At 45.4% G+C, this 17174-nt stretch overlaps 1 protein-coding gene across 4 annotated transcripts in view; it reads right to left on the bottom strand.

Moving 5' to 3' along the window:
- SUCO (SUN domain containing ossification factor) overlaps positions 1-9350 on the bottom strand; it is a 33343-nt gene extending 23993 nt beyond the window's left edge. For 3 of the 4 annotated variants that reach the window (XM_071751469.1, XM_071751470.1, XM_071751472.1), the window contains exon 1: positions 8778-9129. In XM_071751469.1, coding sequence (XP_071607570.1) covers positions 8778-8842 — 65 coding nt within the window. In that variant the 5' untranslated portion in view covers positions 8843-9129. Of the gene's footprint in view, positions 1-8777 lie in introns of all 4 variants that reach the window. The other variant, XM_071751471.1, reaches the window with a different exon arrangement.
- Positions 9351-17174: the final 7824 nt, after the last annotated feature.

Here is a 17174-nt window from a genome sequence, read left to right as displayed (position 1 = left end):
ACTTATTGTTCTCAAAAGTAGTTTCAATCATTTCATGGAGAAGTTCTCCTCATGCTCTTAATTTTAGTGGCTCTGGTCTCTCCTTCCAGCTATAATGATTCCTTGGTTCTTTATAAAAATACAAGAGAAAGATGAATTATTATACAGAACATACTGTGGCTTGTTCCACCCCTTTCTTATACATGCCCAGGAATATGCTATTTCCAATTTTGTTTACACTAAAGGGGGGGAGATCTTCATTGAGCTGTGCAGAGCAACATTAAATCCCTTAATGTAGAAAACCCAAGATTTCATTGGCTGTGAGTCAGCATTTTAAAACACAAGGTATACTTTCACAACCACATTCTTTAGCACTTGCAGCCATGAACAGCACCTAGCACAAAAAACATACATTTCTTGCATTAATATAGTGATATTTTTAATGCAACAAATCATGCTTTATTAGTTGTTAGTATTTGTTACTAGTGCATTAATGCAGCTTTTAGAGGAATGCACTCTGACAGCTCGTAGATTTAAGCTACTCTGACATAATCTCAGTCCAGTATCTGTTTTGTTGATTTTCAGCAATTCTTCTCAGTCTCCTCCCCAGCTCCAACACGGTGCCTCCAGTCTCCCAAGAGCCCTCTAAGCAAGGGGACGGACAGGGCATGCACACACCCACAGGAAAACCTGAGCCCTGCTGCACCAAAAGGATGCTGCAGGCAGGATAGATCGTTCAGCTGCTGCCATTAAGCTGGGACAAAGCATTAAGAACACAACTCAAGAGAATGCAAGGCCAGGAAAGACCAGCAATTCTGTAAGAAGTCAAATTAATCACCTGAAAAGGACTACCATGACTCTTATTTTTCTGTCTTTCAACAGGCTTCTTGAGCCACAGGCTGATAAATGCTAAAAATCTGTGAGATGGCAGAGCACCCCTGCTAAGCATTTCTCTACCTTTAGAAAAACAACACACAGGAAACACAGAGTTCATTTAACAAGAAGAGAATTCCCCCAGAGTTTAGTAAATCAGCACAGTACGTGCAGCAGGGGAATCACAGCAGCTTCTGCATTTTATATATTAATAGATCTTTCCCTTTCTCATGACAAAAGAGCAGTACTTAAGGCTGACTTGGAAGCAAGCAGATCTAAGTCCCAAATAGTACTGGGGATTAGTCACTAGATGTACTGTCTCAGGTACAAGGCATATAATCAAATGACAAAACAGTTTAGAAACACCTGATTGTTCCAAACACATAACTAACTGTGAGTGAATTACACAGATTAAAAAAACCTCTGGGTTTTCAATAGCTCCATTTTTACTAAGCACAACTCAAAATAGCAGCTGCTGTTTCATCACAGAGAACAAAGAAACTTAACTCTATTCTAGTAGCATCATTAATGTAGTTTAAGAGCCATTTTCTCCAATACACCACGGGTTTTTTTCAGCTTCATTTGCACAAAAGCTGTTAGCCTAGACACAGAAAAGGGGAGAAGGGGAAATCTTTACTCTTCACAGGGCAAGCACATCCTGTGGCTCTCTACTGCATCATAAAGTCACATCTGAATGGTGTGGTATATTCATTGCTACAGGTATTAGCCACGGTCCACTGGGCTGCTCTTAGGCTTTGAAGAAAACTGCACTGAAACTCAAAAGTGCACGGGGTTTTGAAATGGCAGAGTAGGTTTCACGAGTAAAACCATCTCTAATTTGGCTCAGGCTCAGAAATAATCATGAAAGAGGCTGCAGTAGGCTATGAGAAACAGTGCAGTTATTGATAAATGTTTTGAGAAGCATAAAAATCAAGGAGAAAGTAAACGGCTGGTAAGGAAAATTAATCATACAACTAACAGCTGACAAAAAAAAAAAAAAAAAAAAAAAAAAGAAAAAAGGCAAGAGCAGTTTTTCCACAATTCGATCTTGCCAGAAAAAAACCAAAAAACAGCATAAGCTTTCCTTTCCATAGACTTCATTCAAAAGCACTGACATTCACCCAAGCTTCAAACACATCTGCCCTCTACATGATTCAAGGGTTTTCTTAAATACTCTCTAAATGACACCTATTTCTGGACACCAGAGACTGAAGCAGTTTACAGCTGACACCTGGGAGACAAGAGTAATTTTAAAGAAAAGGAAAATAAAAGGAAGCTCTTGCAAGTGTACAGATTACCAAACCTGCTCAGAATGCAGAGGGAACTGTCTCCAGGGCAATCACTGACATTTTCTGCACCTCTGAGGATTGTATTACCAACAGGTGCAGATGCACCAATAGCTAGGAGAGAGGACGAAGATGTCACCATCCCTGCCTTGTGACACTTCTCTACTGAAAATATCCACAGGATAGTTCAGAATAGGTGTGAACAAAAAAAGGAGGGCAAGATTTGGACCTGGCTGAGTCCATGAAAGGGGGAGAGGTGACTATTTGTTGCTTTTAAGGCTTACCTTCTTGATTAAAGCACGATTTATTTTGGATTAATTAGGTGGAAAAGAAGTTGTGAAAGGGCAAGGAAGGTAAGAAAACACCTTTTGCTTTGAGCAGCTTCTGCAGGACTGTGACTGCTATCCCCAGCCTGTCAAAGAGAAAGAAGAACAAGGAGCCCAGCAGATCCAGAACCAGACTCAGCAGTGATCTGCCTTCAAGGCAGAGAAAACAGCAAAAAGAAGTCCTTAGCGGAACCCATCTTTCTCTCAGAGCAGTTCAGCAAGAGAGGCTTCCACTTAAAAGAGCCTACAGAAAGAAGCAAATCTCTCCGAAAATTTAAGACCCGGCTTTTAGAACAGCAACATTATTTCAACCAGCCAGAGGAAAGCTATTTGCAAGGCTTTAGAGAACAACCTCCCCAGACACAACACTCATTTCTGCCTGTGAAGTGGACAGGAGTGTTGATCAACACAAGAGCTGTTAATCGCCCTTAATGCTGGTTAAAAACAAAATAGATAATCCAAAACAAAACCCCACACCATTCATTGAAAAGCCATTAATTACTACAGTATGCGTTACTAAGAGAGTTTTAAAAGTTATGATGTATTTTTTTAGACAAAAAAAGTTGAAGATTAGACCTCCAGAGTAGGTAGACTAAGCAAGAATACAGCCAGCAAGGAACTGACACCACCTCACTTCCTACAACTATACACTAACTTTACCCACCTACCTAGCAAAAAAAAAAAAAAAAAAAAAAAAAACCAAACCAAAACACCTGTAAAAAATATGGTATTTTTTACAACTCTGTTGATTTTGCAGTTATTTTAGGGGGGTTGTATCTTGCCCACTCTTTGCAAAAAGTGTACTTTCCAGACTGTCTTTATCCTAACTGGAATCCTACACAAAAAAAAAAAAAAAAGTTACTTCCCATATTCAGGGAAGCCCAACACAAAGATACTTCTGACCATACTGGGTTTCCTAGTGTCAGACAATGAAATTCCAACCATCAGTTTAAAATAAAGCTTTCAGCATTTAAAATGCAGGACAGAAGTCACAAACCCTAAGCCCTGAGAAGTGTCCATCAGTTCCCCATGATCCTTGGTAATAGATTTCTGTAACACTGTACTGAAGATGGCAGCTTAAAAGAATTCCCCTTCATTGTCACACTGTAGTTACTCTCTTCTATGCCAGAGCTTGGGGAAAACAACAAAGTATGGAAAAATGCAGTAAAACCTGGTAGTGACCACAAAGACTACATGAAACAGAGGAAGTCATCAACTGTGATTAAACTTTAAGGCCCTTCAGAATCTGCAGTAATGTCCAACTTGAAGATTTCCCTCATCACTTAAATTCTTGAGCTTGTCCACACAGGCACCATACTGCAGAAATACTCAGAATCCTCATCAGCTGCTCTGCACCAGATCCCCATGCTTACAACTCACTTGAAGGCAACTCAACATAGTGCCAAGGAGTGGAATTTTAGCATAAATTTAGCTACATTAATTTTGCCCTAGATCACCTAACTCCTAGGCATTTTATAATGTATTTTTAATGCACTTCTTACCTTTAAAGGACTTCAACAATATCTTGATTGCCATTCTGATATTTATTCATCCAATCTTAAAAGGTTCCTTTGAGCACCTAAGCTAATATTGACCTGCTGGAACCTTTTACTAATACTCAATGCAGTTTAAGTAATCTCCACCAAGATTTCCACTCACCCAAGCTAGAGCTGTTTGCACAAGCTTTGGGAGTGTGTATTTTCACCAAGAACTACCAGAAAACTTTTAGACTTGCAGCTCTACCTTACCCTGTTCTCAGCCAAAAGTTTTCACACTCAGAAAAAACACATTCCTCAGGCATAGGGCTGGTAGCAGAAGAGGTTAACATGTTAACAGAAGAGGTTGTGCATCCTTCCCTTGAAAAAAGGACAGTTAAAAAAATTGAGATTTGTAATGAAAAGTCATGACAAGCAAAAAAGCCAAAAAAACCCCACAAAAAACCAAAAAACAAAACCCCAAAAACAAACAAACGAAAACGTACTGTGGAAATTAGAGTGTTAACATTAAAGTGAAAAGAATTAAGAACAAGTTAAACAGCAAAATCTCTGAAAAAGCTGGAATTAGATGTTGGAGAAAGACATCTCATTGCAACAGGCAGTTTCTGAGCCACCTCTTGAGGGCGTACATGCCACTTTACTACCTCACTTGCACAACAAACAAACCTGAAGTTTTTAGGACAAATCTTTCAGAAGATACCACATGAAAGCATTTCACTGATTTGCAAATATTGTAGAAGGTAAATATTGAATAATTGATTGAGCCAAGTATTTTTTTTTTTGACTAAGACATCAGATCCCTTGGTTGCATCCAGCACCTTCAACTTGTGCAGGCTAGAAGCTACACATATTCAAATCTGATTTTTAAGCATACAAGATCTCAAAAAAGCAGCTTTTGTCCCCAACTTCATCACAGACCAAAGGGGGGAGAGAGAGAGGGGAGTAACCAGGTAAAATTCTAAGCCCCATTTCAATGGGTTACACTAGCAGTTCTCTGCAGATCATATGGGCAAACTCCTGTAAAAAATACCTCAGATATCCTCTTTTCATCAGAGTATAAGAGGCATTAAGGTTACACTGAAAAAGCCTCTCACTCCCAACTCTAGCACTCAACACCTGTCTGTTATTAACATATGAAGCTCAGTGCCAATACATGTTCAATTAGTAAAACTTCTACTTCTGTGATCCCTAATCTGCCCAGCACAGCTTTTGCCTGTGCAGGATAGAAGCAGCAAAATGAACACTACTGATGTTATCACACTGCCATTATAGCACTGTTGGGAGGGTTTTTTCCAGAACTCCTCTTGCATTACAGCAGCTTTCAATAACTACACCTTCAAAAAGGTAGAAGATTTTAATGTAGACCAAAACTAGAAATACTTCCTCATTAAAATTCATGTAAATCTTCCTATTAACAGGTAGTGATACAAAGCCATATTAAAATCTACCCCCTCCCAATGTACTTCTACCTCTGCTCTACTCCTGGCTCTGCTCCTGACCCCAACATGACCTCCAGAATTTTCAGGGTCCACAATCATTACAGATTTCAGACCTAGTTACTAGCCCAGGTGTTTTCCATCAGAACCACCTCATCTCCCTGCCCAGCCACTTCCATGCAAGCCTTTATTTAGTTTAGCAGCAAACCTGAACAACTCCAACTAGAGACACATGCACTTCATCATCATCTTCCTTTTACTCACAGTTCTAAACCCACAAATCACAAAAGAGTTCATAAAAGCTAAGTGGATGGGAGTGTGCAAAGCACTTTTCTGGGATAGAATGAATCACAGAAAGACAAATTAGTGTATGCACTGCACCTTGGTTAAACTCATAGGTAACACATTGAAAGTGCTGCTTATGGAAAGCAAAAGCTTAGGTCAGAACAATTTGCAAAGGTTCCTCTTCAAAGAGGTGTCACAGCTAGTCTCAAATTCAGCTAACTGTAGTATTCCTAAAAGGGTCTAAATCTACTCCACTTAACTCTGAACATGGTCAAACTATGAATGACAACAAGTTTTAAAAGTAATTTTTATATAAAGATCGTCCACACAAAGGGATTAACTGAAACATGAAAAAAATCTCAGTAAAACCAGGACAACAGGTGCCATTTGTCACATGCAGCCTGAGCTCCAGCCTGCCCAGATGCACATTATTTTTAGAGCACTACATTCCTAAGCTTTACCTCCACCAAAAGCATTTCTCACAAACCAAGCAGCCATCCCACTCTTTGCAACTCCTGGGCACAACAGCCCTGGCTCAGCTCTCTCAGGGAGCTGCCTTCAGAAAGCCTCAAATACCCATTGATCTCAAATACTCTGATCCTGCACCACGTTGTCTTTATTAAGACAGCAACTAACAAATCCCTCAAGTTTCTTTTGGTACATTTCCTAATACGCAGTGGTGTTTTTAACATACAGGATGAGATCTTCCTAAAGTTTCCAGTAAGAAAACTGCCACATTAAACTTGCACACACACCTGATTTTTACCATTTTGTTAACTTCTTTAGGCAAGCCTTAACATGCATGATGGGAGATTTTTTTAAAAAATAATCCTATTTTAACATTAATTTCAAAGAAATATTGTTACATTTACAACAATAAAATTTTGTCCAGAAATAAAGAACAGGTTTGTTTCTTTAAAAAAAGTATGGAGTCCAAGTTGCTCTGAGTGTTCTTTCAGCAATTGTGTTCTGTTCTGATATTTTTATCCCCTGCTTTTTAGTTAATTTGATCATCTGTTGACCAATACTTTCATCTGTAATGAGAGCTCTGAAGGCAACTAAATTAAAAAAGCCAACATTTGTCACACATGCCAACATTTATAACAGAAAACCTCCCATTTACTGTTCAAAGTTTAACTGCTTATGTGAGCAAAGCTGTTGATTTTCTTTTTATGATAAAAATTAAATACATCATAACTTATTGTGCTCCATAATCCAGCAACAAGGCATAAATTAGTAGACTTTCAGTCTTTCCAGTACTGAAATTAAAGCAAGCCACAATGCCATCCTGCACACAGTGGATTTTAAACTATAATGTTAATTTATGTTTGGACAACCAAGACCAGAGAACTAGAGCTGTGCACCTCCCAAGTTGTAAATGAACCCACTGGTTTTCTAGGCAAAAGCACACAGAGTGAGCAGGGCGAACATCCAGCCTGGAATAGGCTGCATTTTTAAAATGGTTGCACTCTTGTGCAAGCTCTGAGATCAGTTAGGAATCAATAAAAGACACTGCTGAAAGAGCAATCTCTTTTTTAAAAAGTAAGAAAAAACTTCATTTTTCTCCTAATCATACCCGACAAATGCAGTAGCTTTCTGAACTTTATAGAACAAGTAGATTATTTCAACAAGTTGAACATCATGGTATGATATCCCTTCAGCACCATGGAATAGGCACCAGAACTTTCTCCTTAAACAGTTCCTTTGAAACAGCAAACTAATAACCCAACCACAAAAACTTATCCTGACCATCCAAATGTCATTAACAGAGCAAACCTTCGTTAACAAATTACCTCGAGGCAGAACCAGGTTACCAACCTTCAAGGCACAGTAAGAAACAGTGTCTTCCAAGGAAGAATCCCAGTAAGTAGAACCTTCCACGAGAAAAATTGTTCAACAAGTAAAAGAGAAGCTGTCTGGAGACAATTCAGTCAGGTTCACAGCTCTGTTTACCTAGATGGCTGAAAGCTTTTTCTTTTAGGATTTTACAGGATGAAAACACAGCAACTGAGTTGTCAAGTACCTTTTATACTCAGAATATTGTCTCTTATAAACAAAAATGTGATGACAGGAACCAAATTTGCTCCAGAATTGTCTGCACCCAGTAATGCAAATGTCAGTGAGACATTCTGAGAGTGATACTGTACTGAGAGAGGTCTAAGCTCGCCCTTCTTCATAAAAACCAGAACAACCCAGAACTTCAAAACTATTCAATTTTTTTCTTTGTTTAAATATAGATTATTTAAGCATTTACAGGAAATGCACTGAAATAACACACCAGATCACAATTATCTCTAACAACTGCTGCTGTTTAATTTTCAGTATTTGCCATTTGCTGTTCAAACTGCATAGCACTTCTCAAACAGTGAGTCACGGGATTCAAAGAAGAGCAAAGTTTAAAAAGCTTAGAACTTACCATGCAAAAATATTTTTTTTCCCAATATTTATGTTCTAAAATTCACGTCACGTTTCAAGAAGCTTGAAAACAAAGTAAACAGAAGACGCTGGCGAAAGGTACAGCTAAGATAATCACTGTGAAAAACACTTTCAAAGACGTAAGCAAAGAAAAAATGAAAGGGTTCACTGGATTTAAGGTGAATCTTCTTCCAGAGAACACAGCCAGGGTTCCGCATGGAAAGGGATGAGCAAGCTTTCCAGGTAAAAAAGGGCAACAAAACCCCCACGGAAACGTCCAGCGTCACTCTGAACCCTATTAGAGGGCTCACTCCCCATCTGATCCCGCTTGTTTTCATCAAGGCAGCAAGTGACTCTTAGTCACACCACGGGGAATTCACCTCCACGAAGCTGTTACCTGCCTCTCGCGTCCTGCCAGCTCAGGAACACATCCTTGTTTTTTCCCAAGGGAAGCACCTTCCCCACGGGCCCAGCTCCCCTTCCACCTCCCGCTTTCCCGGCCATCAGCCCTCGGTACCCCGACCCGGGAGCAGAGAAAGTTCAGCCCCCCCTCGAGAAAAGCCCCCGTCCCCTCAGAGCCCCCTCAGGATCCTCTCAGGGCTCCCCTCCCCTCTTCTCCCCCAGACCCCCCCGGGGAGGCCCCGGAGGAGCCTCCTTCCCCTCCCTTAGGCCGGGACTCACCAGAGCAGGGCGCAGAGGAAGAGGCAGGAGCCCAGGGCCAGGAGCCGTCGGGGCGACTCCCTCATCGTTTCCCCCCTCTACCTGCGGCGGCGGGGAAGAGGCGGCGCATCCTCCCCGGCAGAGGGGCTGCGGGAAGGAGCGGGGAAAGGGGTGAGAGCGGGGTTTGCGGGGGCCGCTGAGGCGGGAAAACAGCGCTGAGGTAGCGCGAGCGCGGCCCCGACGCAAGACGGCTGAACTGCTGCTGCCTCCCCGCCGGAGCCCCTCCTCCTCCTTTTTTTCCTCCTCCTCTTCCTCCTCCTCCTTCCCCCCCCCCCCCCCCCCTTCCCGCGGCTCTTATCCCTTCAGGCGCTGAGCTGGAAGGATACGCGTCAGCCACCCGCACGCCCCGCCGCACCCCCTCGCTCCGCCGCCACCAATGGCCTCAGCACCTCGGGGCAGACGAACGCCCACCCGGGGCCGGGTGCGGGCGCGGATTGGCTTCACCGCCACCCCCCCTCCCCTCCCCGCCTCAGGGAGGTCCCTTCCAGGACCTGAGGTGTCCGCGGGTAATAACCGGAGGGCAGCAACGAGCCCTGCAGCCGCGGGGTGGGCGCGGAACGCCGTTACTTCCGGTTAGGTGGGCGGCTGCAGGGAGGGCGCTCAGGCGTGCCATAATTATGATATTCTTTTAATTGCCTCTTTTTTTGGATCAGGCATTTCCTACGGCTGCCCCCAGCGCTGATTGGTGTCGGCGGAGGGAAAAAAAAAAAATCAAATCCAAAAAACAACAAGCAAACACCTCCGGGGGGGGGGGAGAGGGGGCGGGGGAGGGGAACGCCATTTCCCAGGGGGCACTGCGGGGCGCGCAGGGGCTTCTGGGAGTTGTAGTTCCACGCCTGACAGTTTCCCCGCCGCCATTTTGCAGGAGGCCTGAAGCGGGTCAGGCCTCAACCGGTCGGTGTTGGCGGGGCTGGAGAAGCGTTCCTGATGTTTCTGTGTATTTATTCGCTGCAAGAGCCACAGCCGAGCCCCGAGTCCCTCACAGGGAGAGCTTTCCTTGGAGCCGTGACTGGGATCAGGCAGTGTGGCCAAGCAGCTTTCCCCAGCCCCAAACCTCTCCCGTTGCCTTCCCAGGTACTGGCGCATTTGGGCAGGGTGGGATTACACAGCAGTCACTGACAGAACATCAGGGGCTTTGTAACCTGCCAGGCCCAAGCCTGCCCACCTGGAGCATGGTGTGAGGTGGGATTTAAACTGAGGTGACAGTTGCCCTGAAAAAAACCATCCTTGCTGCTGATCTTGGACAAGAAAATCAGCCCAGGACCAGGGTTCCCACTGCTGCCCCAGCACAGGGGGCATGATGACAGCCTGAACAGCCAGAGGTGGGTCACCACGAGTGTTGGAAGCATTCAGATATCAGGAGTCTGAAGAAGGAAGGAGAACTTGGCCCAGAGGGAGAAATGGGGGGAAGTACAGCAGGGCCCTCCCAGCCCACTCCTGGTCCTGCCCGCAGAGGAGCCACCGACCCATCCTTACAGCCACGGGGAGGGCTCCCAAACAGGGCGGGAATGTCCCCAAACACGAGTGGGGGTGTCTGCAGGGCGTTGTGTCTGCAGTCAGCTGTGGGTAAATATTCCCAGCTGGCAGTGGGAACCTCTGGAGAGCTTTTGTGTCTCTTTTCTTCATTTTTTCAACCCTTTGCTATCATTAACACTTGGCACCCACCCACCTTTTTGAAAGCTCTGTGTCCGTGTGTTGTGGAGGAGCGGAAAGCAGCAGCTTCAGCTTTGCACCCCATCCTCACACAGACTGGGTTTTTTTTTAACCTCCCTGACCAGACAGCCATGGGCTGCCCTCTGACAGAAACAGCATGTCCTGCAGTGCCCCAGGAGGCTCCCAGACAGAGCCCTGCTGTGTCTCTCTGGAAAACATGGAGGATAACAGCAGAGAAGACAGGGAGGCAGGGTGGGAAGTGGCACAGCTTCAGCCAGGAGCCACTGGACAAGGCTGTGGTTCAGGAGGCTGAGCAGGAGGAAACCCCTGTGAAAGTCACTGGAAGGAACCTGTGGGATTTAACATGAACCTCAAGCAGAGGAAGCCGGGTTTGCTAAACCACAGCAGGGATTCTGTTGATAGGAAAGTGGCCACAAGGGTGGCTCTGTCATCAAGTTTTGTGTCCCTGGCCTGAGTGCCCACCACAAATCCTGCTAGAGGCTCTGCTATCGGGTCAGCACTGAGCCCTGCAGCTCCCTGCTCAGGTCCTGTCACCTCCAGGAGGTGACACAGGGGCAGCCCAACCGGTTCTGGGAGAGAGACTGAAATGCTGAGAAGCTGCTGGGGTGCTCCAGCGTGGCAGGGTGGGTCTGTGACTGGGTCTGAGTGTCCTGGGGAGGCTCACAGCTCCTGGGTGGGTGCTGCACAAGTGCCAGCACCTTCCCTTGGAGTGTGTCCTGGCACAGGGAGATGCCAGCAACACCTGCACCCCCTGACCCACAGCTCATCCCCCTCCCACCAACACAGCCTCAGCCACCAGCTCTGCACCTTGGTGTAATAAGTGTGTCAGGGTTTAACACAGGCCTGGCAATTCAACTGAGTGACATATGCTCTCTATTAATCTCTGTCTCCTCCCTGATAAAGAAAGGAGAGAATAAGGGAGAGAGACTTATGGGTTGGAAACTAAACTACACAACTTTAATGAAACAGTAATGATAAATAGGAAAAAATTACTAAATCTATACAAATATACAGGAAAATGGATCCCACATTCCTCCCCCCCTTTTCCCCCAGTAACTCTCATGTCACCACCGAGGCTGCAGGGCAGCCCTGGGAAAGTCCAGGCTGGAATCCTGGGGTCAGCAGCAGTGGGGAACTGGAGGCAGGAACACACAGATATGGACTGGCATGGATCAGGAACACAGGCAGAGGAAGGGATGGAATCCTTCCAGGATGCTGGGTGAAGGAAGGGAAGCAGGAAAAAGCAGGAAGGGCAGGCAGCCGGAAGCTGGAAGCATGGCTTGGCCCTCGTGATCCCTCAAATTTATCCTGAGGATGAGGTGCATGGGATGGAATCCTCTGTTTGGTCAGTTCTGGCATCTATCTTGTCCCTTCCTCCCCAAAGAAGGCTGCAGGTGGGACCTCTTTATCCCTTCTGGAAGGTAAAATGCTCCTCAGAGCTAAGCAGTGTCCTTGGCTCTGCACACCAGGCTCTAGCAGTAACTATAAACATCAGTGTTATCAGTCCTAGAAGCACACACTGTCTGAGAAACTGGTTGTTAATTTCAGCAAGTGCAGCTACTTACAGGAGACTTAGCTAAAAGCAAAAGTACAAGGCAGAAAATCACCTTTATCCTGGCCCAAACCAGGACAATATGTTAATGAATTTGTCTTCCTAACCAGTGAAATTCAGAATTTAACAGAGAGAAGTGAACGTGGGGCTAGACAAAGCAGTTGAGAACTTTTCCACTGTTTCAGTGTGAACAAAACAAGGCCCTAACGAGGCTAACTTCTGTCTGGAAGATAATTAGGAATGTAAGCCTTGTTCTGAAAACAAGGCACTGCCAAGGCAAACGAGGCACCAAAAGAATGTGAATACCTGCAGAAGGAGAACAGAAAGATGTCACAGCCAGCAGATAAGGGGAAAATTGTGGCTAGGGTCTGATATCACCTTGTAACAACAGAATGAAGTCAGCAAAATCAAGAAAGGTAAAAAAGTTCAAGCTTGAGGAAGACTTCTTACTTCATCCAAAGACCCCCGGGTATCTCCCCAAAAGAGGACTCCACCCAGACTCCACCTCTCATTAATATTATAATGACCTGATGTAATTCCTTGGATATGTATGTAAACCCACCTTTTCTTGAATATTCATGGAACTGTAATCAATAAAAGGTAATCCTAGAGTTTTAGATTTGTGCGTGGGAGTGGAGACTCCCCAGGCACCCAGAGCTCTTTTGCTCACTGCAATTTTAAATTTATTAATTTAATTATTTTATTTTATTATATATTATATATAATTTATATTATTTATATATTATATATATTTATATATTATTTATATATATTAATTTTATTATATATTATATAATTAATTTATTTTATTAAATTATTTAATAATTTAATTAATTAAACCATTAACAGAATATTGAGTCTCAGTCACTTACAACATTGGGGATGGCCAGGACCAGAGCAGCAGAGAAATTCACTCATAAATTTCCTGGTAGAAATTTAAGCAATGCTTGGCTGCCTGCTAGAGCTGGGAAATATTTATTAACCCATCCATCAGCATTCCCAACCAGACTCTTTTCCTTGTCACTGGCAGGAGATGCTTTGCCACAGCTGAGGCCACTTCCATTGCCAGATTTGTGGTGCTCCCAGGACAGGAATTCCTCCAACCCCCTTGCCAGGAGCATTTTTTCCCTGAGAGGAGGGGACAAGGCAGGGAGCCACCCTTGCTCAGCCCACACACTGCTGGCACAGCTCCCACACACCACGTTACCAGCTGGGGATTAATCACACACAGCCCAGACCAAACACAGCTGAGGAGCTCTCACAGTGGGTGGATCATTCCAGGGGAACCATTCCAGGAACAGGGAGGATCCTGGAGAAAATCCCTCTTTGGGTCAATCCCCACCAGGAGCCCTCCTGAGGAGCCCAGTGCCAGGCAGAGGTTTCACTTCATCACCTCTGACATTCTCCAGCACTTGCTAAGCTTGTTCCTCAACCAATCATAAAATGAGAAATACAATGGCATTAAAAAAAAAAAAAAAATTAAATTACAGCTTGCCTAATCTCCCAATTAGAGCCCCTAATTACCCCAAGCCCCACTGTACCACAGGGCATGGAGCTCTCCCAGCTCTGGAGGGGCACCTTGGTGCAGCATTTCCGAGCAGGAGGGAAAAAAAAAAAAAATAGTGTGTTTTTACCTGCAATCACTGCCCAGGAAGGGGCAATGCTTTACCCCAAACATACCTGGGGGTTGCACAGGCTGCAGAGACCCCCAGAGGGTTGGGCACAGAGGTTGTGGGGCCACATGCGGCTTCTGGAGAGATGTTTGATCCCGAGTTACACCCTGGGCCTCCATCTCTCACTACTTTTGCTACAAATGCTAAACCTTCTCCCCCATCCATCCCTATTTCCTCTGAACAAAGGATTCTTGTTTTCACGATTGGTTTTTCTTTTTTTTCCCCCCAAGTGTGGTTTAATTTGCACAAATTCCTCCCTTTTCTGACTACTGATCTTGGGTTTACCTGTTAAAATAAAGTAAATCTTTTGTAAGCACGTTCTGACAACACTACTTTTGTTCCTTCCAGACACAATTTCCTGTTTAATTTCCTGAGCATTTCTTATTTAGTAAAGGAAAAGCTGTAAATTACAGGATTGCTTCAGAGAGCTTCCTCTGCCTTTAGATGCACAGTTAACCACTTGCAGGAGAGAATCCAGCAAACCGAGTGTAAAACTTTTTTTCTAAAACCCTGAATCCACTTTATTTCTACTGCAGCTCACACCAAGGGGGGTAACACTGTGAAAAAAACAAAATAAAAATGCTCTGTTATTCCCCAGTACCCTCCCAGGGGAAGATGAAGAAAGGAATAAGGGAGAGAGATTTCAAGGATGAGGAAAGGAAAAAAGGAGAGAGATTTTAAGGATGAAGAAAAGAAAAAGGGAGAGAGATTTTAGGGATGAAGAAAGGAATAAAAGAGGTTTTAAGGATGAAGACAGGAAAAAAGGAGAGATTTTAAGGATGGAGACAGGAATAAAGCAGGGAGATTTCAAGGATGAAGAAAGGAATAAAGGAGAGAGATTTTAAGGCATGGAGAAAAACTTTGTGTAGGCTTAATGAGCAAATTACAAATGTATATCCAAATGTGTAAATGTGGAGCCTTCCCCTACTCAGCTGGTAGTGACTTCCCAACCAGAAAGGTCCCAGACTGGACTGGGCAGGAGATGGGGGTGCCCAAACCCAGGGTCTTGGTGACAATTTGCAACAGACTGAGAACAACCAAGCAGGTCCTACCTGGGAAAGGAGAAAGTGACCTGGGGGGTGAGGAATGGGCTTCTCTGGGGAGAAAAAAAGGAGCAGGAGCCTTACCCCAACCAGCACACCATTCAGAGCAGCCCCCAGGAGCTCTCTTGGGACCCATTTTATGCTGAGCCCATGGGGAGGAGCAGTGTTTGGCCCATTTGGGTCACCTGGGACATCCTCTCCTCCCCTGGGCTCAGCTGCTCCTCATTCTCACTGCCACATCAACAGCCTGGCAGCTGCTGCTGGGGGCCCAGGCAGGTTCTGTCTGTCCTGGTCCTGAGGTGGTGTGTGCTGAGAGGCAGGCAGTGCTCCTCTTGGCAGGCAGGGACAATGACAGTGGCACACTGTGACATTTGGCAGGGGCTGCATGACCCGTGTAGGGAAGTGACTGATCTCAAGCCAGCTGGCCCCAGTTTTGCTTGAAAGTGCCTTGAAATCCAGGAGGAGCAGGAGGTGGGGAGGTCCCGTGGCTCCCAAAAGCACTAATGGACACGTGGCTGGCACCACCAGGTCTGGAGAGATCCCCCCCTATCCCCATCTTTACTGGCTCAAAACCTTAAAATCAGCACTTTAGGTCAGATGAAGTGAATTAATAGAAATTAAAATCACACTATTGAAAATGTTGGTATTTGGTTTGCTCATTTCCTGGGCTTCATTTGAATTTTAACTTTGGCCAGGAACAGGAAACCATTGCTCCCATGGGAATACCCATGCTGGGGGGGGACAGCAGGAAGCCACAGCAACTCCCAGCCCTATCTCAGGACCCCAAAGCCCCCTGTGTGACACAAAACAAACCCCTTTCCTACAGCCAGGGCTTGGGGATGGGTGGGCAGTGGATTCGAGGAGAAGGGATCCACCTCAGCTCCATGCAGTGTCCCCAGGTACCCACCAAGCATGGTTGGGAGCCAAAGAGCTGCTCTGGTCACCCACAGGAGGGGCTGATGGAAACTGAGCCCAAATTGATGCAAATTGAGGCCAAAGTGGGCAAGGCTGCAGGTGGATGATCCAGCAGGATGTCAGATCCATGGCTTGCTCAACACAAAACTTCCTGGGTTTTCCCAGGGTGTTTGGGGCTCCAGGGTGGTGGGGCAGGGAGGGCACAGAAGCACCCAGCACCTCCTGAAAAGGTGGGAGGGAAGGATGAGAAAGGTTGGCCCAGCACGTGGAGGAAAAGCCTCAGACTCAGCTGCTTCCCTTCCCCTTTTCCTGAGCACTAAAATAAACCAAATTCCCACCCGGCTCCATCCCCTCCTGGATATTTCCAGAGAGGGAGGTGAAGGAGGAGGTGGCTGCTGGCAGGGATCAGCTCTCCTTGGGGACACTCACGTCCCCTGAGTCCTCTGGGGTAGGAGCAGCTCATGTTGCAGGGAGAAGCATGGCGTGGGCTGGGGTTTCCCAGCAGGATGGAAAACTTTTTTTTTTTTTTTCTAAAATTCTGAATTCATTTTACTTCTGCTGCAGCTCACACCGAGAGGGGAACACTGTGCAAATAAATAAATAAATAAAAAAGCTCTGTTATTCCCCAGTACCCTCCCAGGGGAAGATGAAGAAAGGAATAAGGGAGAGATTTTAAGGATGAAGAAAGGAATAAAGGAGAGAGAGTTTAAGGATGAAGAAAGGAATAAGGGAGAGAGAGTTTAAGGCACGGAGAAAAAACTTGGGTAGGTTTAATGATGTAGTGATTGCAAATTACAAATGTATATACAAATGTGTAAATGTAGAGCCTGCTATACTCAGCTGCACCCTCTCCCCAGCAGCACCCAGCTCCCCCCAGCAGCACCCAGCTCTTCCCAGTAGCACCCAGCTCCCCCCAGCAGCACCCAGCTCTCCCCAATAGCACCCAACTCTCCCCAATAGCACCCAGCTCTCCCCAGTAGCACCCAGTTCTCCCCAGCAGCACCCAGCTCTCCCCAGGCACATAGCCCCCAGGTGGATGTTCACAGAAAGAGGGCAGAAAGGGCTCCTGGGGTGAATATCTCCTCTGAAACTGCTGTTTTCAACAAATGCTTCTTTACCAGTGGGAAGGTGAGCACAGAGCAGGATCCTTTAGCAAAAGCACCAAGTAAAAGCAGTGATTTATAACCTCATCTGACCTCTAAGTGCTGAATTTTTCTCCAGCTGGCCCATTTGCATGCACCATTTCATCCAGTGTCCCCCTCCCCATCTGTTTCTGGGTTTGTTTGCACTTCCCCTCAGCTAAAGAACAAAAAATATCTTCCTGGGCAAGCAGGAAAAACCTTGTCAGGAGACTCTGGGTCCCATTGCATCTCTTGCTCCAGATCCCAGAGCAGCAGAGAGGGAACCAGCTGCAGGACAAGCACTGATGTGTGGCTGCAGCTGCCACAGCCCAGCTCTCCCCCATGGTGTGGTGGCTTTTTCTGTGTTTTCCCACTTGGAA

The sequence above is a fragment of the Heliangelus exortis genome, chromosome 8 (genome assembly GCF_036169615.1).
Source record: "Heliangelus exortis chromosome 8, bHelExo1.hap1, whole genome shotgun sequence".
Lineage (NCBI taxonomy): Eukaryota > Metazoa > Chordata > Aves > Apodiformes > Trochilidae > Heliangelus > Heliangelus exortis.
This window is presented reverse-complemented; position numbering and strand designations above follow the sequence as displayed.